Source organism: Marmota flaviventris, chromosome 1 (genome assembly GCF_047511675.1).
Source record: "Marmota flaviventris isolate mMarFla1 chromosome 1, mMarFla1.hap1, whole genome shotgun sequence".
Classification (NCBI taxonomy): domain Eukaryota; kingdom Metazoa; phylum Chordata; class Mammalia; order Rodentia; family Sciuridae; genus Marmota; species Marmota flaviventris.
The window spans coordinates 118,612,720-118,640,564 of NC_092498.1; the positions used below are offsets into that span (position 1 = coordinate 118,612,720).

Below are 27,845 nucleotides of genomic sequence, written 5' to 3' on the forward strand. Positions count from 1 at the left end.
AAGGGCTATAAACCAGAGAGATTTTCAAGTATTTTTCAATGTTCAGGAAGCTAAACATTCATTACAAGTGCCTCTTGAAAGTTCAAGGGTGAGGGTCTTCCTGCACATACTATTGGTAGATTAAAAAAAAATCTCTCCCCATAGCAATGCTTCTTATCAGAGTCTGGGGAATCCAAATGAGATGTGAAAAGCAGGAAACAAGAAAAATGCAAAAGTCCATCAAAGTTTCTATCTGAAAGAACCAAAGTATCATACAGAGACTCAAATTGGGCCAGGTACAGAGCATGGTAAAAGCCGGTATTCTAACTCTAGCCTAGAGATATTTTACTGTGCTATTATGCCTGGGTCTGTGACAGAGACAAGAACGGAGAACAGAGCAGGTGTGATCACTGTCTTCAAGGACCTTATAGTCTAAAATAGTCTAATCTTTGCTACTTTCTGCAGTGGATGACAGAGGAAGTGAAGAACAGAATTTAGGGGCTCAGCTATAGTTTAGTGGCAGACCGCTTGCCTAGCACATTAGGTGCTGGATTCAATCCTTAGCACCACATAAAAAATGAATTAAATAAAGGCATGTTGTCCATATACAACTATTAAAAGAAAAAAAAAAGAAAAAGAAAAGGATTTAAAGCTGAAGGAGGCTGGGGGAAAAAACAGAGAGAGCAAAAGACAGTATGCATAACAATCACTTGAGCTTGTGAAAGTACAGAATCTGGGCTCTGCTGAAGTCTAATAGCATAGGTCTCAGGATGAGCTCAGAATTTCATTTCTCCCAAGTAATACTGAAATTTCATGGGTGGATCACCCTTTAGAAACATTGATCTAGACTAAGCCAAGAGAATTAAAAGAAGGTGTCCCCACTCAAAACTATCTTCCCAGACATTCCACCATAGAGAGTCATCCCTAATATCTAATATTTACTTTATTCAGATATTAGGTATCAACTAAGGATATCAGGTGTCAACTGAGTGATACCGAAGGCTCCAAGGAAAGGTCTGGGATGAAGGAAAGGGAATTCTGGATGGAGAAGAGTCTAAAGAGAATGGGTTGAGTGCTCCCCCTCCCATCATACATCTTGGAAGCAACAGAAAAAGCAAAGACCAAACTGCTTTTTTTTTTTTTTTTTTTTGCAGCTGTGCCTCAGATTCTGTTAGTGCTATTTAAATCTGTTAGAACCAGTTCAGAAAGCTGCACTTCTAAACTTCCTCCAACATGGCCAAGTCTGGCTTGAAAAACAAAGTCAGTGAAGGGAAGACAAACAAAATGAAGCCATAAGTCAAAAGCCAGAAGTGATAAAGTAATGGCATCCTTTATTTATGTAAGAGTATGCAGTGCTCTGCTGAAAAAATGCTATCCAAACTCTTCATTATATTCTGCAATCTTAATTTCTGTTTCATTTACTCTATTTTCCATTTATTGTCCTGGCATCAGAAAAGAGATCTTTCTTAAGAGATGGGAGCACTACCCCAGAAAATTTAGAAATGGTCAATAAAAACCCAGAGACTACTTCTGACAGACACATTATTATGGTCTCAGTCCAACTAATAAGAACACTTTGGGTAAATGAACAAACACCTCTGTACTTCAAAAGGCTGGCTTCTTTTTTTCCCTTGTTAGGTTTAAAGGCAGTATTTAAGGTGTAGTTTTATGGTGACTTCAAATTACATCTGATGTCTGGGGAAATTTTCAAGATCAATAAATCCAATTTCAGAATAAGAGACAAGAAAATACTTTTACCCATGTACTAACAATAAAAACTTCAAAGTACTAAGATTAGTACTGATTCCATTGCTTTGATTCCTCTTGTTGAATGTGTTAATAAGGCCCTAAGGTATAAAAGAGTAAGTATAAAAGTCAAGGCTCCCAATTTTAAGATACATGGAGTAAAATCTTTTTCTGAAATGCTGTGGTGCTTGATGCTTCTATTATACCACTTAATCCTTAACTTTCTTGATGGTTCCCTCAAGATCTAGTTATCTTTCTCTAAATCATCTGTACTGTGCTGTCTCTCCAATTAGAGACTAAGTTTTTAGAGCAAAAACCTTACCTCCTCCTCTCTGGTCTTTTCCCAAAGAACAACTGGAGTAGCACTAAGCACAGAATAAATGTACAATGGATTTTTTTCATTTAAATTGAAATGCAACTGTTCTGCATTCTAAGTGTCAAGAATTAAATTTCCTTGCTTGGAGTAGAGACCCAATCTCTGCTTTATCATCTTTGCAATGTTTAAAACAGCTACTATCTCTTTCAGAGGTAACTGTTACCACTCCTGAATGCACAATTTGGATGTGGCTTGGAAAGGTCAGAGGATTTAGTAACCATCTTTTAACATTTTCTATTGTATCCCCTTTTCCTATTATTTTCTTCTAAAAATAAAAGGAGACTACTTCAAATACTTTGATGGAGTTTTTTTCAGCAGGGCACTTTCAGAATTTAAGTAGTATAGATGACATGTAGGTATTCTAATATTTTCTTTGGTCCAAAGTATATTCGCCATGAGAAATCATCATATTCTATCTAGCAAGTCTTCATAATTGCATGACATTGGAGATTCTGAGAATTACTTAGTTGTATGCTTGTTCCCACTTATCAAGTGGGTTCATAAAAAAGGGGTTATTTGATAACTGCGTACTCTCACATAAAGAAACTTTTCAGAAGCAAGACAATGTTACTTCAAATAAAATCTCAAACCTTCCAGAAGACTTCATAAAATAGGAGGAAAACATCACACTAATCAAATTGGATTTAAAAGCTGTCTCTATTTTTTTTCTAAATTTTTAGAATTCAAATGACCAAAAAAGGTGCTGGTTTAAATTCCAAGCAGGAAGAAAGCAAACTATTAAAGAAAACTAAAAGGCCATGATAACGACTAAGAATTCTTCCACTGTTACAACCACTCTCAGAAAAACAGAATCAAGTAAGCAAAACAATACAGGCTTCCATAGCTTCAAATCCCAAACCAAGCAGTCCTATTCCTGACACCTCTGCCTGAGAACATCTTTGCAAACCCAATGCCAAACCCAGTTACCAGTTGTTTTCTTCAATACCAAAAACTATCCAGATTGGAACTGGTGCCTACCATAGGTAGTAAAGGAAAAACTCCAACAGGATCGATCTCTCCTTCCTAACAAGACAACCAGTACTTGGTCATTTTATTCCCCACTACAATTTTCCATCATCCACACAAATCCATGTATATAGATTTGGACACACAGTGTTCTTTTCAATTTTCTTGGTTCTTATAACAAGCCTGACCAGAGCTGCACCTTTTCTACCTATGACCTAAAGTAACCGGGCCATCTCCGCAGGCTCCAAAAACCAGTATTTCTCACTCATTTCTTCTTACGCACAGTAATAAGTAATTAAAAAGAAACTAGGCATTAGAAGAAAGGTCTAAAGTCTGACTTACCTGCATAAATATCAATTCTAGTGGCATCAGCATCTCTGCAAAATCAAAAGGGAAAAAAGAGAAAAGGAAAAAAAAAAGATCCAAATGAGAATATAAAATATCAATCAGCAAAAAAAATTCCACATACAGTTAAAGCTTTACTTTCACATTTGGCAACAAAATTTTCCTTATGCATCTGTGAAACACTTTAGGATCTTCAAATTAAAATGTATCCAGAGCCTGGATACATTTTTTAAATAGTGATTTCTTGGTGAAAATATCTAAAGAATCATTAAGAACATTTCCCTTTACACATTAAGAAATGACTCAAATGTGTTTTTCACTTACATGACTATAATCATAAAAAAGACGTTCTAAGAATGTCTTGTTTTTCCTTCTTATTGAATTTTTTAAAAATAAAAACTACATAAGTAAAACTCAGAAGGTTAAGTGTTGTATGTTTTCTCTCATATGTGGAAACTAGAGAAAAAAAGGAAAAGAAAGGCTACGGAAAGGATCCATTAAAACCAAAGGGAGACTGACAGAGGAAATGGAAAGGAGAGGGAATGATGCTAGGAAGTGACACTGTTCAAATTACATTGTTATATTGTGTGCATGTATGAATATGTAATATCAAATCCTATCATTATTTTCAAATATTATGTACTAATAAAAAATGGGAATAAAAAAAAAGGAAAACTATAATCTCAAGACCAGTGAAAATTTGTATACATACACAAAATGTTATACACACTGCAGTCAGAAAACCAATCCTGAGTTCATAATTTTATCCTCCCTGACATGAAAGGAAGTTGGGACATCTCGACTCCAACTCATACAAATTCAGTCATTAATGAAGGCTCCTAAAAAGACTTGGAAATAATTTAGTCCAATCTGCCAACCAGAAGCAAGAAAACCGAGACACAGTTCACTGGTTTTAAATGCACAAAATCCACACAGCACTGGGGCAGTAGCTCAGTGAAAGTGCACGCTTGGCATGAGTTCAAGTCCACACAGCTATATCCATTCTCAATAATATATAAAAAAAATTAAATTTGAGATTGGCAAAATGTGTGCCTGAACGGGTAAATATTTCCACGAATTTCTATTTTACCATATGGTACACAAAAAAGCTGCCTGCCTCAGCACACCATGGTCTTGCTAAGTTAACAAGCAGGAAATTAAAACAAATTCCATTAAGAAACATTGAGTCAATCAGAATTAAAATAAAGTGGAAGTTTTCTGATAGAATACAGTGTTATCTAGCACAACTCCATAAACAACCTAGTTAATAGCAACAAGTAATACTAGTACAGGTTAACTGTACACACACTGGAAACTATAAGCAAGTTCACTAACTGGAGATACATTTAGAACTATTTCTGTGGACAACTCTTACTCTTCTTTCATTACTCACCAACACTGGTCAATAAATAATGCATTTGAATTTTCCATTTGCATTCAAGAATAAGGCTACTTGATACTATAAAATTTTGTTTTGTCATAAAATATTATGTTATTTTTCATAACAATTATAAAATTATTGATTTGGACTAGGATCTCTGTCTATGAATAAACCCAAACTTCTATTCAGTCTTAGAGTTAGGATTCCATCACTCAAGAACTCAGCAAAAAACAGTGTTGAGGGCTGGGGATGTGGCTCAAGTGGTAGCGCACTCGCCTGGCGCATGCGGCCCGGGTTCGATCCTCAGCACCACATACAAACAAAGATGTTGTGTCCGCCGAAAACTAACTAAATAAATAAATATTTAAAAAAAAAAACCAGTGTTGAAGAGTGTTTCCTTCCAAGAACACTTCTAAGAACGGAAGACATTTTAATAGGAGTCCCTTTATAATAAAACATACATCTGGAAAAGACACAAAACTCTTGCATAGTTTTAAAGATATTAAGTGGCAGAGTGAATTAAAATCACAGCTTATCTGAACAATGAATTTTGACTCCTAAATTTTTATCTTAATTCCCTGCTTTTCACAATTATCTTGCTCTAATACACAAGGAACAGTGGTCTGGGAGACAATAAGTTCACTATTTTTAGGCTAGAACACAAAGAGCAATGAATGAATTTAATTAAGAAACAAGGTGAAAGCGTCAATTAGTGTGCTGTTAAAAGTACTTTTAAAAAATTTTTTAATTTTTTTAAGTTATAGTTGGACACAGTACCTTTATTTTTATTTATTTATTTATTTTTACGTGGTGCTGAGAATTGAACAGTGCCTCACATGTGCTAGGCAAGCACTCAATCACTGAGCTACAATCCCAGACCTTAAAAGTACTTTTTTTTAGAACTCATCTTAGGAGATATAACTATTACAGATATGTTTTCCTCCAAAGTCTCCAGAGAGCAAAAGCCACAGTTATCCCCAAAAGTTTCCATTCCAAGGGGACTCATATGTTAGAAGACTACATACCTTGCATTATCAACCAGTTCAGCAAGAGCACCAAACAAGAATTCATGAGTGGTTCTGAAAAGATAAATAGTCAATACAAGAATTATAAGTTGAACTGACTCCTGATAAGTCAAGATTATAAAATATTTAATTTTTTAAGGAAAAAAATCTAAAATTTCCATTTGCTTTATTGATTTACACAACTGAAATGTAACTTCTCCACAACTCAAGCCTTTCTAGAGCTAATTCCACTTAATGTGTTATTCAGTCCCACCTACTAAGAAATATTTATTCTTCCTATTTTGAATTGAGAAACCCACCCTAAGCATTAAAAGGTTCCTATATGTAATAACTGCTAAAAGTAGTAATATTCTACCTAGAAAAATGTCTGTTTTTTTCATTGCCTTAACCTCCTGTTAGTTTTTGCATATCTCACATGAAAATTTAGGCATACCATTTATGCAGAGATACCTTTACTGAGTTCTGAATTAACTTGGTAGTTGCATATTTACCCAACCCAAACTTTCAGCACCCTCCTAAAGGAAACAACCACTAGCTCCCTCCTTGAAGGGGTTAACTCTACCAGAGTCCCTAGGAGACCACACCAAGTTCTTGTCCAACTAGAAGCAATTGTTCAAGAGGGTCTTGAATTTCTTCCTTTAAAGTGGACAAAGTTGTATTTTTAGCCAAAATTTGAGAAAGTCAGGATCAATGTCATTCTCTTTCAAAAAGAATATTTTTGCTTATAAATTGCATAAAAGTAGTAAGTTTCCTTTTTTTTTTTTTACTGGTAGATGACACAAAGGTATTGATAAAGTAAACTGCTAACAAGTTATTCATTGAGCATGCTTAATTTACTTGTTAAATTGTGCCATTTACCATAATAGTTCTAAATAGCTATGAAAGTAGTGTATATCCACATAGAACCATCTAGAAAAACCACATGGTTTTTAAAGAAAGTACAAAATCAACCCAAAAAATTCATTACCATCATCAGTTGTTAACAAATACCCCAAAATACCCAAATTATTCCTGCAGGCTTCTTCTTCTTTTTTTTTTTTTTTTTTTTTTGCATGAAAAGTTTCAGCCAAATTTTCAGAGTGAAAATTTCTAAAAATTTAGAATCAAAATTAGATAACCAGCATCATTTAAAATCTCTAGTCACTTACCATACTGTTTCAAACAAACTGTAAAACATTAATGTATAAGATAAACACTCATAACTGAACTGTACAGGAACACTGGGTCTTCCTCAAGTAACTCATTTTTACAAATGTGAATTCTGAATTAAATAAAACTACTGGCTTCTGGAATTTAAGAACTACTCTACCCCATGAGATCAGTGAATATCTCTGTTGCTAATCCAAAGGATGGACCAATAAATAATACATCGTAATAAGATGTAGAAATTTTATCACCAATTCACCTAAGAAAATAGAGCTCAACTTCTTCTGGCTAAAATCCACCTCTTTATTATTTTACATGAAAGAACCAAGTTTCTAAAAGAAAACTTACCTAAGTCATATCTTTAATTATTAAAAATATTTTAATCTTTAAGATTACCATTTTAAATTGTTCAAATTATGAATTAGATAAACAAAAAAAATCATTCTGTATACTCTACAAAAGAAATAGGGAGAAAAGTGCTGGAAAATTAAGGTAATGCAAATTAAAAGTGAATTTAAACCAGGAACAGTGGAATATAACTATAATCCCAGCTATTCAGGGGGCTGAGGCAGGAGGATCAAAAGTACAAGGCCAGCCTGGGCAAAATTAGCAAGAACCTGTTTTCAAAATAAAATAAAAAAGGCTAGAGATTTAACTTGGTGATAGAGTACTTACCTACTTTCCCTACCAAGTAAATTAGTTTTTTTATACTATTAATTTTTTCAACTTTAAAGATTGCTATACAAAAACATAAAATAACCAATTCTATTGCAATATTTCTCATTTCAACATGAATGTGTACTTTAACATAAGTCAGGGAATCTCAGAAATACAGTTGCAGGGTAGTTGGGGGGGACTGGAAAAACAACTATATAAGACAACAATTTGTACCAGAATGCATTAAACTCTGGGGGGAAAAAAAAAAAGAAGAATGCTGAATAGAAATTATTGGAAAAACTAATAGACAAACCAAAAATAAAAATAGCAACTATACTTCAGCAATATATATTTCTGATTGTTTCACATGGAAATGAGACATTTAGACTCTAATAAGCAGATCTTAAAAGGGCAAACACAAAGCATCTCTATCTAAATTTTCACTGTCTCTGTACAAAGTTAGAAACACGCCTTGTACATTTAGAACCTAACAAAAAAATTCCAAACAGTCTTCGTTGTTCTACATAGCATCATTGCCATTCTATAAACAAATATTTCAGATAAGTTAACATTTTTTAAAACATAGTTAAGGGATATTTTTGTGATAGCAATACACATCACAAAACGAGCCTTTTGTGATAACTCATGGAACATCAAAGACAATGCTCAGAATCTTCTCTAGAACTCCAAATGATTAATAGTGGATCTTCCAGATGTTACACTCAGAATTGTATTTCTTAAAATCATAGAAATAAAAAACATACCAACAAGTTCCCTCTTTCCCAAATAATATTTCAAAGGTATACTCATTGCTAGCTAGCACTGATGCAGAATGGATAAGTAGCAAAAGAAAATATTTTCTTCACAGAGCTAAAGATCCTTTGGCATGTAAAGCAAAAAAGAGCAACCATCTGGAAAAAGACATTTTAAAAATAAATTCTTCTGCTTTTAACTGATCGTGGCTTTTATACCGCTCATGCCACAATAAAAAGTTTTCTAGCACAGCATTTCTACCAACAAATTCACATGTATGTAAGCTTATTATGTAAGGAAAATAGTCTTCTTGTTTATGATGTCTAAATTTAAAGCACTAGATTACCCACAAGTGCAACACTCAGGGGGGAGTTACTGCTGAGTTCTTGGACATATTGACAATATTTAATTGCAGAAAATAAAGCTGAGAATTCTGGAACAACCATTTTACACTCAAATGGCGTTAATATATTTAGAGGGTAAACCTATGTTTCAACTGGCTCTAAGTCATAAGAAATTGAAGTCTCTGAAGGTTCCCCTATATTCACTTCACATATAGATAAAACAACCCAGAAATATCATAACCAAAGTAAGTTATTAAATGTACCAACAAGAATAGACACAAAAAGTAACCATTTTACACTTAAGCATCTAATTCTATTAGACCACTAAGAAGTATGGCAAACCAAGTGACTTAAGATATACATCTCATGTTAAAGGGATGTCACTATCGCTATATCAGAAATAGCAGTCACAAAACTCACTACTAAAAAAACTCTAACACGGGCTGGGGTTGTGGCTCAGCAGTAGAGGGCTCACCTAGCATGTGCGAAGCTCTGGGTTCTATCCTCCGCACCACATAAAAATAAAATAAAGGTACTGTGTCCAACTACAACTAAATAAACAAAATATTTAACAAGAAAAAAAACACAGCATAAAAAGTCTTTAATGTAAAAATCTTTAAGATATCATCATATAAAAAATACCCAATATTAAAAGAAACTAGACTTTCAGGCTATCATGAGAATTTCCCAGACCACCTTTTGTCCTTAACACTGATGCAAACAAAGAATAACTTCTAACAGTTACCATAGGACATAATACAAAAAAAACAATTTGACACATTTACAGTCTCCAACAAATTCTGAAGAATTTACTAAGAATTTATCTGCATTATGACTAACACCAAACAGCAAGTTGCTGCACTGACCAACTATTTGTTTACATAAAGCTAATATAAAAAGAATAATCACCACTTAATGTTTACCATATACAATGGATGAGCTAAGAACTTCATAAACTTTAACATACTCTTCATATACACTACCAGATTATCCCCCACTTGTGGATGAAGAACCCAAGGTTCAAGAAGTTGATTTGCTCAGGGACACAGCAAGAAAGAAGTCAAACCTACGGTTGGTTGGCTCCCAAGCCATCTTTTCACTAAACCACAATGATTTTACACCGTTCTAGCCTAGGGTGTAAGCAAAGCACAATTTCTTTCATAATTAACAATATGGCAATATTATGTCAGACATTCTAGAATATTTTAAGATCTTAACAGAGCAAAGGTGGTTCATAAGACCAATCTCTCCTTCTTCAAAGTTGATTTATTGAACTACTTAATATATCAAGAGTAATAAGTCACATGATGTGAAAATTCAAATTTTTCAATTTCCTCTAAAAATGAACTTCCAATCAAGCCACCAAGATGAAGATCTCTCTTCAAGTTAGCTACAAACAAAAGGCTTAATGTTGGTGTTCTAGGATCCATTCATTCTTTTGGTAGGACTAGTAAAAAGTCTAATAGACTACCTAGTCCTATCACAGTAGAACAAATTTGAAGGTCAGAGCTGTGATCCAGATAAGAAATTCCAGAGCTTTCAAAACAATTTTCCAAGCTTCTGTTAAAGCAAGTGGGTGGTTCTGTTTCAACATGGGTAAATAAAATTAACAGAAAATTCTCCAACATCACTTTATAAACAACTTAAGTTTGCTCGTTTGCCTTGGCATTGACCACCTATTGCTTTTTGTGGGTGTTTTTTGAGGGTATAGGGGATTGAACCCAGGGGCACTTAATCATTGAGCTACATCCTCAGCCCTTTTTATATTTTTATTTTAGAAACAGGGTCTCACTAAATTGCTTAGGCCTAAATTGCTTAGTCTGGCTTTAAACTCACAATCCTCCTGCTTCAGCCTCCCAGCTGCTAGGATTACAGGCATGTGCGACCATGCCCAGCTTCAGCTATTGTTAATAAACTACAAAACAGAATAAAAAAGAAGGGGGGGGGGGTTACATATAATCCTCAAATTAGAGACTCAACTGACATACATTAAATTTGAAGACTTTTAAAGTGAGAAGTGAATCTTTGTTTTTTAGACAATAGGCCCTTGAAAGTAAAATGGATAGAAGCAGCACTGCCTAATGGTTAAAAGCACTAAAGCACTGTAGTCAATAAATATTTTTGTCTTAAACCCTGGCACCTTTAATCTGCCAATTAGCAATTGTGTAACTGTTAGCATGTAATTTAATCTGAGCCTCAGTTTCCTCAAACACAAAACAAAAATAATCCTTATCCTGCAGGTCTACTTTACAGATTAGACAAAGCTTAAAAGTTACTGGCATAAAGCAATTAACTGCTGTTAACTATTATCATTATTATATTGCATAGTCCTTGATTAAGCTGGAACCCAAACTTCTGAAGTCCAGTTCATGGTCTTCCAAGATTATCATAAAATCTATAATTCCAAACTTGCCCTATCACTCCAAAACTCAAAACTGAGACAGCCATTTATCCAACAATCACCCATGAACATCCTAGTGGCCTTCACCTACTTGTTCTTAATATGGCAGGTCAAATAAAAAGGATACTCAAGGTTTTGCCCAAGGCTCTACTGGCACTTTTCATAATGATTTCATCTAACTAGGTTCCAGATTTATCTTTTGTAAATGTGAGAATTTGAGTAGATGGCCTCTGTGGTACCTTCTCTAAAATGATATTCAATAAAAAGCTTCCTAAACAAAACCAAACCACACCCTCAGCACTTGGCAAATCACTTCATTATTCAGAAAAAAAAAATTTATTTCCTTGATCAGAAAAATAACAAAAATATTACAGACATTATGGGATCACAAATAATACTGACTTTTCCACAAATGGCTAAAATTCACTGTACTACTTACTATTGGATCACTGAAGTCTACACTCTCAATTCTAAAGGTGGTTCTTAATTGGGAACCATTCATTTAGCTGTTTAAAACCTCCTCTCCAGGTACTAAAATGGTAGAATACTTACCTTCTAACAGGTAATATATGAAAATGCTAAAGTAGTTTTGATCCCACTAGGTAATTTCAGAGAGACTGGGTTTACCCTAAAATATTCTATACCAAATTGGAGTGATTGTAACTTGTGAACTCAAGAACCACGAACACAGTTGTTTTGTGATTTACCACATTTGGGGAAAAGATTATCTAAATCAATGAAAACAAGTTGCCATTTCCTGCTGCACTTATACAAACTGTATTGTATGTACAGGAACCAATCTCCCAAGAAGCTAAAGACAATCGTTTGCTGAAAAAAAAAAAGAATCTTCTCATAAGTTGTCTCTTATATTATGTTTTTGTCTTCTTTTCTTGTTAGAAAGGAAACATTTGTTATAAACCCAACTGTTTAAGCCGTTGTCACTAAAAGTTGAGTTGATGCTAAAATAGTTCAACTTTTGGCGATCCAAAGAGGAGTACTTGATGGATTCCTATTAAATACTCAATACATTGACTCCGAATAACTAGTTTGTATTAGAAAAATTTGATCCCATAAATGAAAATCAGATTCTTCTGGATTAGCAAGAAATATTTCACTGATCTCAGTTCTTCAACAGAGCTCAAGACATCCTATGATACATCCCAGAGTGAAAAAGCAAAAATTTCTGGGGAAAGGATTTCCATATTAGTAGCAAGGAGTTATTGGTGACCTCAGAGGCACCTATAGAATACTTACGAATTTGTGTGTAGATATTCAAATGTTAGCTGAGCTCGATTCAGACTGCTATAATTTGTGAAAGCCATAACTGCAATGAGGTCTCCAGTCTTTTACCCAGGGAGAAATATATATAATGGAGCAGATTTTCCAGGATTCCGTCCAGTTAAGATTAAGTCTGTGCTCCTTAATGACAGTTGAAACAAGTTACCTAGTATCTATCCAAAATATATTCAGATTTTTTAAACAGAAATTGATCTCAAATCTGTTTTAATCTTCTCGTTGACTATGATGTAATATTTTGGAAAAAACTACGTCATAAACCTGCAGTCCTAAAGAACTTTCAGAGTTAAGTTTCGATAATTCAGACAATCCGAGTGCAAAGTGGATTGGTCCAGAAGTAGACAGTCCTTGAGTTGGCGGTTTGTCACTGTTTCATCTTCCAAGTCTTCGCGTTCTTCGAGGCTTTTTTTAATTTTTTGTTCCCCTAAATTTCCTTTACTAATCCGGAAATTTACCCACTTCTGTCATAAAACTGACCATTCATTCACCCATGTCTTCGCCACCAGGGATGCCAGTCTTTATATAGGCCCTAGGCTGGAGACCGCGACGTCGATGTTGTACATATGGCGCTAGCTTTACCACTTCCCAACTGAAAGAGCTGCTAGGCACAGACTGCGATTTCTTTTTTCAAAACCCGACCAAACCTAGCTTGCTGTCCCGCCCCAATCTCCACAGGGTGGTGGGTCAAATTACCTCACACTGGCCCACTGAAACGCCTCACAATTAACCCGCCCAAATCACCTCAGGCGGCCGCGCCCCTCCCCCACTCCCCTCAGCGGCCTCAGCCCCTCAATCCCTTCCCGGGCCTCGGTCCTGCGGCCGCCTCCTCACGAAGAGGAGTTTAGTCTCAGTTTTCAAGGCCCGGATCGAGGGCAGTAGCAAGCGCACCACCCGATCGGGCGTTGCCTGGAGCTCGCAGCTGCCTTTGTCCCTCCCCGCGGAACTGGAACCCAACAACCGCAGCGCGCTCTTGGAACCATGTGCTGCCTCCGCCTCCGCCGCCTCCGCCGCTGCCGCCCTCGCGCCGCGCAGGATAAGATGACAGGACTCAGAGCCACGAAATTCGGCGTTTAGGGCTTTTCTGCCGCCTCCGCTACAGCCACCACAGCCACTGCTTTGTCTCCGCTAGCGTTTACAGCCCCGGCCACCTCGCGCACTACCCGACGCCCCAAGCCCCCGAGGCCTCCGCGGCCCATTCCGCCAATCACAAAGCAGCAGGTTCTCCCGCCCCCTCCCTGATACCCCGCCTCCTGATTGGCGGGCAGCGTGCCCCCACGTGACCGGATCTTGGTTGGCCGTCCCGCCCCTGTCACGTGAGAGTGCGCTCCTCTCTTCCTGCTTTCTTGACCCTCTCCGCCATTTAAAGAAACAGTACCGGGGGCGGGCCGAGCGACGCAGCCGGGACGGTAGCTGCAGAGCGGACCGGAGGAGCCATCTTGTCTCATCGCCGGGGAGTCAGGCCCCTAACTCGAAGAAGCCCTGGCGCGCCCTCCCCCCCTCCCCGGTCTGGTAGGGCGAAGGAGCGGGCGCGCGGTCGATCGAGCGATCGGTTGGCGGCTCTTTCTCCTGCTCTGGCATCCAGCTCTTGGGGCGCAGGCCCGGCCGCCGCGGCGCGCGCCCGGTGGCCGTTGGCGCTCGCGCCGCGTCTTTCTTCTTGTACGCAGAACTCGGGCGGCGGCCTATGCGTTTGCGATTCGACGAGGAGTCGTCCGGGTGGTCGGTGGCGGCGGGCAACTCCTCCGCCCCGCTCCCGGGGAGGCGGCGGCAGCGGCGGGATTTGGCGCGGCCGGGGAGGCGGGGGTGGCCGGGGCCGGCCTGGAGGCCTGGCGCCACCCTTCCGGGCCTGCAAGAACCCAGTTGGGGGGGCAGGAGGGAGCTGGAGGATGGTTGGTGGTGGGCTTTCTACTTTGCCTTTTCCTCCTCATGCCGCCTTAGTGAGATGCGGGATCTCTGGCAGCAGCTCCGGGGTGGGGATACGAGCCCTGGAGTAGAAGAGCTGGGTTTGCTTCCGGGCCTATCCACCAGCTGGCCGAGTGACCTTAGGCAAATCACTCTGTAATTTGTCTGCGCCTCAGTTTCCTCCTCTGCCTGTCGTTGTGTGTGGGGTTGAAAGCGCTTTGTAAACTATAAGGCGTTGGTATACGTAAAAGATGAATATTGTAATGTTTTTTGAGTTGTAAGAAAACAACAATTACCCATCTGTGGGATTTTGAACCTGGGAACCTTAGATTGGAGTTGGAGATCCCTAAAACTCCCAGATACTGTATGCAGAAAATTTGTGGGAACATGCATTTGTAAGGAATGATAATCCACAGCTGGCAAGTTTTCAGAGGGTCCTGTGACCCAGAAGAGTTAAGATCGATTCCTGTATGCCACTTCCTTTATGCCACGGGGAGGAAACTGAGGCCTAGATGTCATTTGGGTTCCTTCACTACCAATTTGAAGCCCCCCGTTTGAGTCCCTGGGATATGTGAGCTGTTTCTATGCATAATGGATGTTGGGGGTAACAATAAGCCCTGCTGGCTTCTGTTCTGAATCCTTTCTTTTCACCATGGGGTGCCTGAATGATGGCTGATGTATATGGTACAATGGCACCCAATGTAAAGCAGCTACAATTAAGGGTGGATGTGTTCTGTAATATCAAGCATATTTAATCTTTGGCCCAGAAGTTCTTTGTTTTTTGCTGTTTATACTGATGTCTGACTACGTTTCTTTCATTGACCATTTTGCTATGTTTTCACTTGCTCCTATTTTGTGTCCCTAGTTTGTGTGTTTGGTAGTGAATAGGCTTATTTTTAAATGGTGCTGCCATGTACAGCTAATTAATGGTGCACATGGATTTTTAGCAAGCAGGCTCACTGGAACAGGCATGGAATTCCTGAAGATGTTTTGGATTTTTTCTTTATTTGAAGGCTAACATGCTCTTAAAAGTTCTGTTAAAACTCCTGCTGAACCTCAAAAATCAGATTTGGTAGCGATTTGAAACTTTCCTGGCCTGCCATGTATTCTGTTGGTTATAAGTGTGATAAGGAGGCAGCCAAAATGCCATTTTTTGTTTCTTTGTTAATTGTCAGCTGCTTTTATCAAATTCCAGTCTGTTATCCAGCAAACACTAAAAATGTTTGAATAGTTGGATTTCAAACATTTTAACTTTGTGGAGTGGTGCTTACCAAGTGGTACAGCTCTAAGCAAGTGAACATGAACACTTTTAAGTGTAGTTTGTCTGATTAGATGTTAGCCAGTTCTGCTGTTTCATTCAAATGTCTGGAAAAAAAAAAAAAATCAGTTGACTGTTCCTTTACCTAAAGGGCAGAGACAAATGATTCACTCCCAGAAAAAATGACTTTTTTTTGAAGAAAACTGTGTTTGTCTTTAGCTCTTTTGTAATTAAGTCTGGATGTACCTCAAAAGAATCTTTAGACTGTGGTGATAAGAGGCTTTCCTCCAGAGAAAGGGGGAGAAAAACAACTGGAACTCAAAGCTTGAAATTCTGTAACAAAACATGAGATGTCCAGGATTGGAGGTTGAAAAGGTTTTGCTACAGTGTCCTGCAATCATTGAAGCAGATAACTTTTAGTAGCTGCAGCCATGGACTCCAGATTTTCAAGAACTGGACCTGCAACCCAGAAGAGCTTGTCAGGATGTGGCAGGAATTCTGGAGGTAGTTTTTTTGGTTTGGTTTGTTTTGTTCTGTTTTTAATTTGGGGACTGTTGACCTTGCTGTGAGAAAAGAGGCAACTGAGCAAGCACTGCCACCAGCAATGTTTATGGGAATTAGAAGACCTGAGTTTCTCTTCAGAACTTCTGTGCAAACTGATAACACTCCATCCAAAGTGGATTACGGTACTTGACATTTTCCAAAATGCCCTATTTCACCATCTCTGCACTTTTGTTCATACTCTCTTCTCTACACTGGAAATGCCCTTCTCTTTCTTTACCTGTCAGAATTTTGCTATTTCCTCAGCATCCAGCTCACTCTCCTCCCCATGAATCTCTTAACCTTAACCAGATTGTTAACCTTTAAACATAACATATTATTATATCTTTCATCTGTCTTTGTATGCAAATTCTTGTAGTTATTTGCATGCATTTGTTCTCTTTCTAGATAGCAAATCCTTTGAAAAGGACCTTGTTTTATGCACCTACATACCACTACCTCTGATGAAGCATTTATTACAAAGGAAGACTTTAGAGAACAGGCTGTCTCAGAATCAGTTGAGTGTATGCTTAATCACTGTTTAATAACTAAAATTTTTCTTGATTAGAAGAAAAGTCACTAAATATTCTAGGCCCATTTCTATCTTTATTTCATGTTTTATTTTTTAATTCTAATTTTTTTGATGAGAGTACTGGGGATTGAACCCGGGCGGGGAGGCGGGGGGGTTACATCCCCAGTCTTTTTATTTTGAGGTTGGTCTCCTTAAGTTTCCGAGGCTGTCCTTAAATTTGTGGTTCTCCTGCCTTAGCCTCCTAAGTTGCTGGGCTTAGCTTATAGACATACACCGCCTTACCAGTTTAATTCTAAATTTTAAAAGATATAGGAAGCCCTTGGGCATAAAGAGCAATTGATATGTTGAAGGGAATTTTTTATACAGAAGCGGGCAAGAACTGAGGTCTTACTCCCTCCTACTCAAAATGTTTAAAGTTAGGGCAGTTTTTTAAAGGAGATGATTTAAAAAGGAGGAAGGAAGAAAGGCAATATGGTTTCTTTTTTGTATATAAATTTTAAATTCACTATGTGCCACCTGCAGAGCCACTTCCTTCTCTCTAGCAACTGAGCTCAGCAGCTGGAATACCATCAAATTACTGCCCCAAAATATGGGTCTTGGAGCAATTGCTTTTTGCTGCATCTCTGAGACAGTTCGTTCTGAGAAGGCAGGAGGTCTTTGCCAAAGAAGTCTTTCAGTTCTTATTAGTAATTGCTAATCAGACCTTTGTGTTTTCCTTTTGGATTTGCTCTCCTCACTCACACCAGTTTATAATCTGTCAGCCTCTAAGCCAGGCTGGTCAAGAATTAGTATCTATCAGGCAGCTGTGCTACTAGCAGACTCTCCCCAGTCTTAGAATTCTGTATTTATAGTTCCATGCATTTGTTATCTTACTTGTTTTATCCCTGCCCCTTCTAGTCCTGTGCCTCCTGATTGCTGAGTGTTCACCTGGACCTTCTGACCACCTTCCTTCTGCTAGACCATCAGCCTACAGACCTGGTACCTGGATTTTTGCTCATGGTGATTCCTGCCACTTTACTACTGAAGAAGGCATCATTCCAGTGGACACTGTGACCCAAGAGGCATTCATCCATCATGATGTGGCCTTTACCTCCACTCCTTTCCTGTTGTACCCAGAGTCAACACAGCCCTTTATAGTGTAGTCAAGAGTCCTGAAGCCAAATGGCTGAAGCTATTTTATCACAAAGGCCCAGTTTTTTCCATGAGTGTACATTTCATTTCTTCAGTTAAAGCCTTCAGAAAGACACAATAAAGTTGGACCAGGGGATTTGTAATTGTCAACTATGTCAGAAGAAATGAAACATCTCTTTGAGAACAGCATTAGACCATGCCCCCCCAATCTCAAATGATTGAAGTTCATGAACTAACTGTCTTGATGGAATCCCATCAAGGTCACTGAACCCTGTTTTTTTCTACATCAAATCTGTAGTAGCCTACTGAATGAGAAAGTAGATACTCTGACCCATTGGGATCAAAAGAAGGCACAGTGAATTCCTCATAGCATCTTCTTTGGGATTACTCAGGAACCAGAACTCTTCACAAAACATAAGAAATTCTACTAAGGAATCCCTTTACCTAATGGCATCTCACAAGACTACAGTCAGACTCAAGAAAAGGCCTCTTGATACATCAAGATAGCACCTATATGGTAATCCCCTATGTTTACCTAGCACTTTACAGTTTCAAAGCACTTTTACATGTATTTCAATAATCAAAATAACACAATAATGTATCCCTTTTTTAAATGAGGGAACCCGAATTTAAGAGGTAAAGCAGTTAACCAAGGTGACTCAGCTACAAAATGATAGAGGCCAAGCCTTCTGACTCCCAGTCCAGTATTGTCCTTGGCATTAACTTACCCACAGTGTTATAATGGCTGGAGATAGGGAATTAAAAGTTTTCAGCTTGATCTGGTGACCCCTTGAGGATATTTTATGTATAATCATGTGATTGGTCCACTTAGATCAGAATTACATGGCAGTATCCCTAGGGTAGAGAAGCAAACTGTCTATGGTGGTAGATTGTCCAGTCAAAAAAAGCATGTTTTCATCAGTAACAAGATTGCCCAATGTGAAACAGAAAGCAACTTATAGCTCTTCAGTCCATTTTTTATGATCTTCTCGAGAAGATCATAAAAAATGGCCTAATTGGTTAGGAATCTTGTTCATATCATGTCTTTTTGTTGTTTAATACTAATAGACACAGGGAACTTATTTATAGTCCTCTGTCCCCAAACTAATATTTACAATATGAGCAAATTTTTTTCCTCTGTATATGGTAGATAAGTATCTCGTAGAACTTCTAATTCTGTAAGATGTATCCCTTCCTACAATGCAGTGTAAAATATTAAAGGAGCTCAAAAGACTTGGCAGCAAAGAGGTCCATTTAATTCTTTTGCCCATTATGTCCTGAGTTTAATCAAACAGGGTTTTGTTTTGTTTTTTGGCAGCATTCCTTTTAATGGAATGAAAAATTGCTTTAGAGCAGTATAACCAGGGCTTCCTGATTACCAACAAATTGACCTAGAGACCCATAATAAACATAGTATCTTTTGAAAACCGTATTCTCATACTTTGTCTTTTTATTTTTTCCAACATTGAGCCTCTTAACACTCAAAATAAATACCCAGTCCTTTTTATTTTTTCACTTTGACACAGTCTCACTAAGTTGCCAAGGCTGACCTCAAACTTGCTCTTATCCTTCCTTAGCCTCCCAAGTCACTGGCATTATAGGTGTGTACCAGAGTACCTGGCTCTCATATCATTAACTGAATTAGTATGTCTATTATCTGAGGATCCCATATGTTGATCATTACCTTTGTTTTGTGTTAAGGAATCCTTTAGAATATTTGTGGGACTATAAGGTTGGGGAATGGGAGAAAGTTAATTCTGCCTCCCAAAACTGAGTTTCATGACATTTAGTATACTTCTCCCTAAAATTGTGCTATAAACTTTGTTGCATCTCAGGTGAGTGAGGAGGTTGGGAAACGGACAGGAGGAAGAGACAAGAAAAGGAGAAGTGATAAGAGGAAATATTTTCTTAGAATTTGAGTTGTGGCTCATAGAGGTGTTAGCAGTGCTTAAAGAAAAGTCATTGAGCCACCAGCTTCTTGAAGTTACATTTACAAACAGATGGATGCATTTTGCATGTATATGCAAAAGCCCCACTGCTATTGCAACTAAGAATTAATAGTCTTGTCCTCTGGTAGTCATAAGCCCGGCTTTAGGTATCAATTTGTAGGAGACTTGATCTTTAATTTCATCAACCTGTAAGGGGTCCATATGAGGGAAAGAATGAATAGAAAAAATCTTGTCTTACCATAGACTTTGCTTACCTAGTTTCTGGTTTCTGTGACCTATTTTTTGTATTTCAGCATTTTGTGAACAGCTTATTCTTAAATCATTGGTTTTCCAAAGACTTGTGGCCATGAAGTCCTTTGAATGAAAATATGGAAGCCCAGAGTAAAAGTGAAGCTGCTCTAAGTGAAGTAGTGAAGCAGAAGTGGGGGTCTGCAACCTGCCATAACCATCATCCTTTACCACCATGGTGACATCAAAAGAGACTTCCTTGCAACATGTGGAATTCTTCAGAGCAAAGTTTGAAAACTACTGCCCCAGATGACGTGTTTGAGCTGAGTGGCATTCTAATCTTTTGTGTACCTTCTCTCAATATGGTCCATATTCAGTTGATGCTGAACATTCTTATGAATATTTACTGCAGACTTAGGAATGTGCAAGAAATGACAAAGTGCAAGAAATGCCTTTGCCCCCCAGAATGGTCATGTGGGCTGAAAATAGTGTCAAATGAACCTTCATTAATAGCCCTCCATCCCAGATGGACTTAAAATCACTCCTGGAATTGGATAGACCCAGAGAGCAACTAATATGCACCCTACACTGACAAATCCCACTTACCAACCTTCATAAACACCAGATGTACTACTGGTACTGAAGTACATGAATGATATCTTAGACCTTCCTTGGATACCTGAAAAACCTACAGGTTGATACTGAAACTGATTCCTCATTGAGACCATCTTAAACCAACTTGTACATTTGACCTCTCATCATTAACCATGGTACTATACTTCATATGCAAGGGATAAATAACTATGAAAGCAGAATCCAAATACTGGCAGCATTTCCCAAAGGGGCTCAGTACCTGGTTATCATTCATCTTTTCAAACTACAAATCACTATATGACTCAACCAGTGGTAGTTTACACTGCTCCTTGGTTTATATTCAGTTAACCGTTGTTTCCAGGACAAGTGAGCCTTTTAAAAAGTTGGGTTTTTTGTTTAATTTTAATTTTCTCCATCACTTGGCATATCTGCTTGTTCTACAAAATTAATATGAATACTAGTCTCAAACTACATGTAACAGCTGATCTTCAAGACAATCTTTGGACATCCCTTCTCATGTGATTTTAAATGTAGCCATTTGGAAAATTTTTCTTATAGCCAGTGAGAAATGTTCTTGTAATATGAATCTTTTGTGCCTGGTACCATCAACTATATATGCTAGCGATAGTTAAACTTAGGCCCTTTGATCAGACCATGGTAGCCAACTCACTGGGCTACATTTTTGTCAGACTGATATGGAAAAAAAAAAAAATACAGCAACAAAGGATTTTAATACTTAAAACTTTTGTCCTCGTGGATATCTTAAATCACATCTGTCTCAATACTGCTGTTTTATGCCAATTAAAAGTGGTTGGCTTTATTCCTTTCTGTGAGATACTTTTAGTCATTAGGACAATTTATTTCTGTAAGAAGGATTCAATTCTTGAATTCCCAAATCATATCAAATGAAGAGACTTCGATTTGTGTCCTGAGAAAAATCTCATCCTTTACTGCACAATATAAGGGCCGGCCATCCTCAGCCACTTTAACAAATGTACAGATTCAACGCTGGAAATGTTTTCTTTATGTCCTTGTTTCTTAGCCTCTAGATTAATCGTGATTATGTGATTCATTCTACAAATCATCAAACAAGACTTAGTCCTGTTGCTGTAGACTGCTTACCCTCAGCACATTAAATCTAGATGAATATTCTGCTTATATATACAGCTTTTATATCTTCAAGCTCACTTTTTCTGCTGTCTTCAGATTGTCAAGTTGTCAGGTTTTTTCCCCCATGTGCTTTTCCTGTACCTTTCGGAAAAAGACATTTATCTACACTGCCAGTTATTCCCTCTGATCCTATCATACTCAATCAAAATGAAGGGTTTAATATGAGAGTGATCATCTGCTCAAGAGTCAAATGTATCCTGTGCTTAAGAATTGGTAATTAAGAAGGCAAAAAGCCCAAAACTTAAACCCAGGAGTTTCCCTACTATCTCCACACCTCAAATCTTATCCAAATCTTTCAAGAGTGCCATCCAACCAGTCTGAGGCCTTGACTTGCTTGTAAGATGACTCTCAGAGATGAGCTCAGTTACAGAAGATGAAGACTTGATTACCAAAGAAAGTAGGGCCAACTTTGACAAACCTGGCTCTGCTGACCCTGCTGCTCCCAGATATAGTGTAAACTGATAAACAGACCCTCAGGTCTGGATTGGATATGGCCTTTGAGCTGGCTGTTCTTGGGCAAATGAACAGGAAAATGAGAGCTGCTATACCTGACTAGCCCTTTAAGATCAGAAAATGGTATTCAGAGTAAACCCTGTAGAATAATTCTGAAGTACCCAGGGCAAAAACTAATTTATAGAACATTTATTAATCTGCCATATTATATCCTGTCTTTTGGTATGGCTGGCCCTGTTAAAGTTGCCCTGCTTGTCAATTTACCTGTCTCAACTCTTAACCTGCCTTTTTTAACATGTTTCTGCAATCAGACTGAGAAGACAATAGCCAATTTCAGCATATCTTGTGCCCAATTCCATCAAGGATTTCTGAATGGAAGCAGCCCATACTTCACCCCAAAAGGACTTAATGTTCACAACAGGAAAGGATCATGCTGCACACTCCTAGTAGTGAGTAAACTACACTTGACCATTTTGGGCACCTGGGACCTCTTCTGCCAGATCCGGAAGGGAAAAGTGCAGCAGATGGAAAGCAAATCCATTTCTCTCTTCTGCAACAACAGAAATGAGTCTGGTTCACCAGTACTCATAGGAATGTACCAGTTCAACTTGGCAAAAGACTTAAAGGAACACAAGAAAAGTTTTCCACTGAACTTAATAATTTATCACTGACTCATATAGCCTTGCAAAACTACTTGCCAATAGGAATCTAGTGGTCCTACTTCATGTCACGAAGATAATGGGACTCTCAGACTCAGCTGAGTTTGCTTGTATTGAAACTCTGGTATCATCCAAAGTACCCTATTGGACATAAATTACTATTCCATTCAAATGTATTATAGACTTCCTGAGGACATGAAAACCATCCCTATGGTTATTTTTAAAACAATTTTATTACCAGTGAAGAAACAATGCCAGCATTCAAATTCATAAGCAGAGATCAAGTTTTTTCAATATCTGGTCATATCCAGAACATCATTTGTTTTTGATTGCCCAGCCATTCTATCTCATTGTAGCAATTGGAACCCTATCTTCCTATTTGCAGTCCACGTGATTTGGATAGTGTGAGCCTTGGGATTCAGGGGTATACATGTAATTCAGACCTCATCAATCAACAAAATCCATGTCCTTGATCATAGCTATTGGTTCAGGAATGGTTGTTTGGCTCAAGTTGGTCTATTGTTAACCCTAGGAGTTTTACTGAATTGTGAAGAAGTTTTCTTTATGGAGGTGCTTTAGCTTTGTAGAATGAAAAATTCAAACCAATAAGGCCTATCACGACGTTGCATGAGCCACTCTGAGAATGAAGCCAGTGCAAAGGAAAACAGCCAGAGATGGAGAGACTTGAGTCCTGATGACAGCATTTGTGCCCCTGGATCCAACTGTGCCTGAAGCTAGTATATCCCCTGGACTTTGCAGTTATGTGAACCAATAAATACCCTTTTTTGCTTATGTTACTTTGAGTTGGGTTTCTATTACTTGAAAATGAGTCCAAACTAATACAGTACTTATACAAACATTGAAACTTGAAAGGTCCAAGGCTTTGTTAAACTAAGGTTTATAGCCTCACTGATATTTTCTAAAGTTAAAGAAAATGAGACAAGGACTGAGAGAATATTTAAATTACTACAGAAGGATAAAAATTACATGGTAGAAAATAGAACACCTAAATGTCCATCAGTAAAGGATTGGTTACATAAAATACAATTGAACCACATAAGAAAATCTACTGTTAAAATGATCAAGGCACATTTGTTGGGAATGGACATAGAAAAATGGCCATGATATATTAAGTGAAACAAGTTATTGATAGAAAAATACATAGTGTGAACTCATTTGTATATGCTTATATTTGTAAATGCCTAGAAGTCTATTAATGGCTTTCTTTGAACAGTATAGATTACACGAGAGTTAACTTTACACATTTCTGTATTTGAATATTTTACACTGCCACATTACTTTTTAAACTTTATTTAAAAAATAAAGAATTTTTAAAAATTTAGTGCTTACTGTTTGACCTTGGTAAGTTACTTAACACTGAGCCTGTTTTTTTTCAAATGATTAAAAATGCCCACCTTTACATAAGTGAACATTAAGATACATATTTTTATGTATTGCTATACTTCTCATTGAGAAACTTAGAGCTTGGTAATTATTACTTTTTAATTTGTTATATTTAATTGTCACTTTTTTTTAGTAGATCTCAATGTTTGAGTGTATTTCCTATCAGAACTTTATAGTGTTCTTCAAAGATTATTCCAGTTCTCAAGTGATGTTAACCTTATTAAGACCCCCTACTGCAGTATCTATATTAGGCAGAGAGAGGGAAGTAAGCCACCTTTTTTGAAAACCTGAGATACTCATATCACTGCACTCAAGGTCAGTAATGACGTTTTGACTGCTAAATCCATTACATACTCATCTTACCTGAACTTGCAGCAGTACAAACAACTCCCACCAGCGTCTCAAAATGTACTGTGACATTTTCCATTTTCTTCCCAATTTCCTGGTAACTGCTTCATTGTAATTTCTTTCCTTTTCTCCAACACATTAATATTGGTGTAATGGACAACCATTGCTTTGGCCTGCTCAAAATCACTTTGTTTATTTCAATGATAAAACCCCACTCTTCCTTTGAAAAGCTACTTCCCATTTTAGTATGAGTATAGCAAATTACCCTCTAAGATTTGTGCAGACCAAACTTGTACTCCTACCAAGACTTTGGATCTTCAAAAGAAGAGATGAAAAATGATAGGAACTGAGTAGTTCTGATGGTAGTGTCCCAGAGAATACACTGATGTAAGATACCCAAAGAGCCCTGAATCCTGTTCTCAAGTCTTAGTTATCCAGATCTGCCTGGTTGTAGACTATTATTTATGCTCTGTATGAGTTCTTTTTGTCAGACAAAATGTTTTTGATTGTTTATAACCAAATAAATGAATAATTACAAAAATTGTTAATAGAGTAAAATGGCAGGCTTCAGACCCTCCTGAATATATGGAGGATCTCAAATTGATTATTGCACTAAGACTAAATTAAAAGGCAGCAATAAGTCTTTCTCTATTCCCAGGGGCTTGAGTAGGGAAGTCCACTGTGGCAAAACAGCTAGTAAAAGAATTCCTTCTTGTCATTTGGATTCATACGCCTAATGCGGGCAGAATTTGGAAACCCAGGTAGCTGTTGACAATAGGACAATTTTAAGTGAATAAAGAAAGCCAAAACCATAGGACATGAATGGTTACTTAGATTTTGTTGGATAATTAAAGTGAAGAGACTAGAATAACCCCAAACCCAGAAACTTTTTAGGAAAAGAATAAAATCCAGGGTCTTTCTCTGTCCAGGATGAATAAATGCCTTCGTGCTTAAGTCCAAACTAGCACTTAAAAGTTCATTTCCCCAAATTGCTAAAGTACAATGCTAGTTGAGTTTGTAAGATATTAAGATTTCTTGTGACAGAAAAGAGTGTTGATCTGAATCTGGGAGGACTCAAATTCCAAACCTCCAGATATCTCAGAAATGAAAGTTTGGCTCATCCCATTTATCAAATATCTTTGGAGGGAAAAAAAATTTATATATGTATGTATGTATGTACACACACACACAACAGATACAGTTCTGTGTCTCTATAACTACATCACACCCAACAAACACTATTGATAGAAAAGTGTATAGTGTGAATTCATTTTAAAATGCATGGGGTTTTTTGGCGGGAGGACTTTTTTGGTTTGGTGTTTGGAGGGTTTTCTCCCCCTCAAAATCTGCTCTTCATGTATTCCCTTTGTTGGTAAATCATACCAAGTTCCACCTGTTTCTCAAGCCAGATTGCAACAGTTACTCTTGATGCTTCCCTTTCTTTCACCCTGAACCTCACTATTAGTAATTACATTCTCTTGATATTCTCATAGAAGATGTTTTCTCAAAAACATCTTCTGTCACTCTTGTTCAAAGGAACATTATCTGTTGCTGGGCCTATATGCCTTTCTAATGGTCTCCTTGCCTTTAGTGTCCTGGTACAATCTGTTCTTTCCAAAGCAGCTAAGAGTAGAGTGGTACATAAATCTGATTATGTCACTTCTCTGTTTAAAACCTTTGAATGGTTCCCCCATGGCTTCAGAATAGAATCTAAACTTTATTCTTATTTCCAAGGCTTTTTTTTTTTTTTTTTTTTTTAGTTTGGCTGTGACTCCCAAACTCAAGGGTTCTGACTCTGCTTTGAGTTACTTCTCAAACTTCATCTTTTCCTGCTTCAAACAGGGACAGCTCAGTTTTGCGTATTGGAATTTACTGTAATATTTCATTTGAAAAAGAAAGGTTCCAGTTTGTTTTTTTTTCTTTTTTAAAAAAAAGGTCAGAGAGAAGGTTCCATTAAAAGAAAAAAAATTGAAAACTCATAATTCAAAACAGTCCAATAAGCTATTGCATGCACAGGTGCGCTCTCGCTGGCTTGCGCTCTCTTTTTTTTTTTTTTTTTTGGTGCTTGGAATTGAACCCAGGGCCTTGTGCGTGCAAAGCAAGCGCCGTACCATCTGAGCTATATCCCCAGCCCTTCTTCCATATCTCTTACCATGAAGTTTTATAAGTTAAATTTGATGTGTGTAATTATAGAGATGCCTAGAGAGCACCCAAATCCCAACATGTAAAATTCCTAACATAAAAATAAATAGCAATAGGACTACAAATTTAAATGTTAAGATGAAATACTGGAATATTTAGGAAGCTATATTCTTATGAGAGATCATCGTAAAACAATCTAGAAACCATAAAAGTAATTGCAGATGTATTTGTCTATACAAAACAAAACTGTAAAAGATACATGATGGATTGGAGGAATATTTCCAATAGAAGTGACAGAATCAGAATTAATACCCTTAATGCACAGAGAATTCCTATAAGTTGATAACTACGATAATGCAGTCATTTTCACATAACAGCAGGGATAACATTCTGAAAAAATGTGTTGATAGGCAGTTTTGTCATATGAACATCATAGAATGTGCTTAGACAACTAAGAAAAGACCTATGATGCCACTAGACTGTATTTTATGGGACTACTCTGGTATATGCTATTCGTTGTTGATTGAAGCATTGGTGAGCTCTACATGCCTGTAATCATTCACTGTATTTAATACTTGCTCTGCTAGGTGTTGTTTCAGACACTTTTTAAGCATTACCTCTTTTAATCCTCACAATTTACTCTAGAGGATAAGTAATACTTTCTCTGTTTCACAGCTAAATAAACAGGCTCAGATGGATAAAGTAACTTGCCTGTGTCACACAATAGATGATAGGGCTGTGAGTCCCAAACTCAAAAGTGTTCTGACTCTTGAGTCTGTGCTTTGAATTATGTTCTTCTGAATTTCTATAAGCATATGAAAGAGGATCAAAGTGGTCCATGAGATGTAAATCAAAACAAGGTACCATTTGTGATATCAATCAAATGGCAAAATTTAACAGCACTGACATACGTACAGTGCTGGCAAAATTAGTATATATGAAAACTTTTGTACATTGTTGATGGGAATGTGTATTGTTCCAATCTTTTTAAAAGGTTATTTGATTATCAATTAGAATTTGAAAATATACACTTTTTAACCCAGCACTCCTACTTTGAAGACTACCACAGAACTAAAAGTTCTAAGATATAAGGATATCATACAGGAAGTTTACTGCAACGTGA

General features: G+C 37.4%; 2 protein-coding genes across 3 annotated transcripts in view; one reads left to right on the plus strand and one right to left on the minus strand.

The window, feature by feature from the left end:
* Positions 1–13,619, minus strand: part of Morc2 (MORC family CW-type zinc finger 2) — a 38,253-nt gene extending 24,634 nt beyond the window's left edge. The window contains exons 1-3 of one of the 2 annotated variants that reach the window (XM_027953432.3): positions 12,374–13,619; positions 5,819–5,872; positions 3,410–3,444 (exon numbers count right to left, since the gene is read on the minus strand). In XM_027953432.3, the coding sequence (XP_027809233.1) occupies positions 3,410–3,444; positions 5,819–5,872; positions 12,374–12,441 (157 nt within the window). In that variant the 5' untranslated portion in view covers positions 12,442–13,619. The remainder of the gene's footprint in view (positions 1–3,409; positions 3,445–5,818; positions 5,873–12,373) is intronic. The other variant, XM_027953431.3, reaches the window with a different exon arrangement.
* A 263-nt stretch (positions 13,620–13,882) lies between these two features.
* Positions 13,883–23,625, plus strand: Tug1 (taurine up-regulated 1; the record flags this gene model as incomplete). Its single annotated transcript, XM_071610365.1, has 3 exons — positions 13,883–16,258; positions 17,542–18,292; positions 20,018–23,625. A coding segment is annotated over one exon (468 nt), but the record flags the coding sequence as incomplete, so codon positions are not given.
* Positions 23,626–27,845: the final 4,220 nt, after the last annotated feature.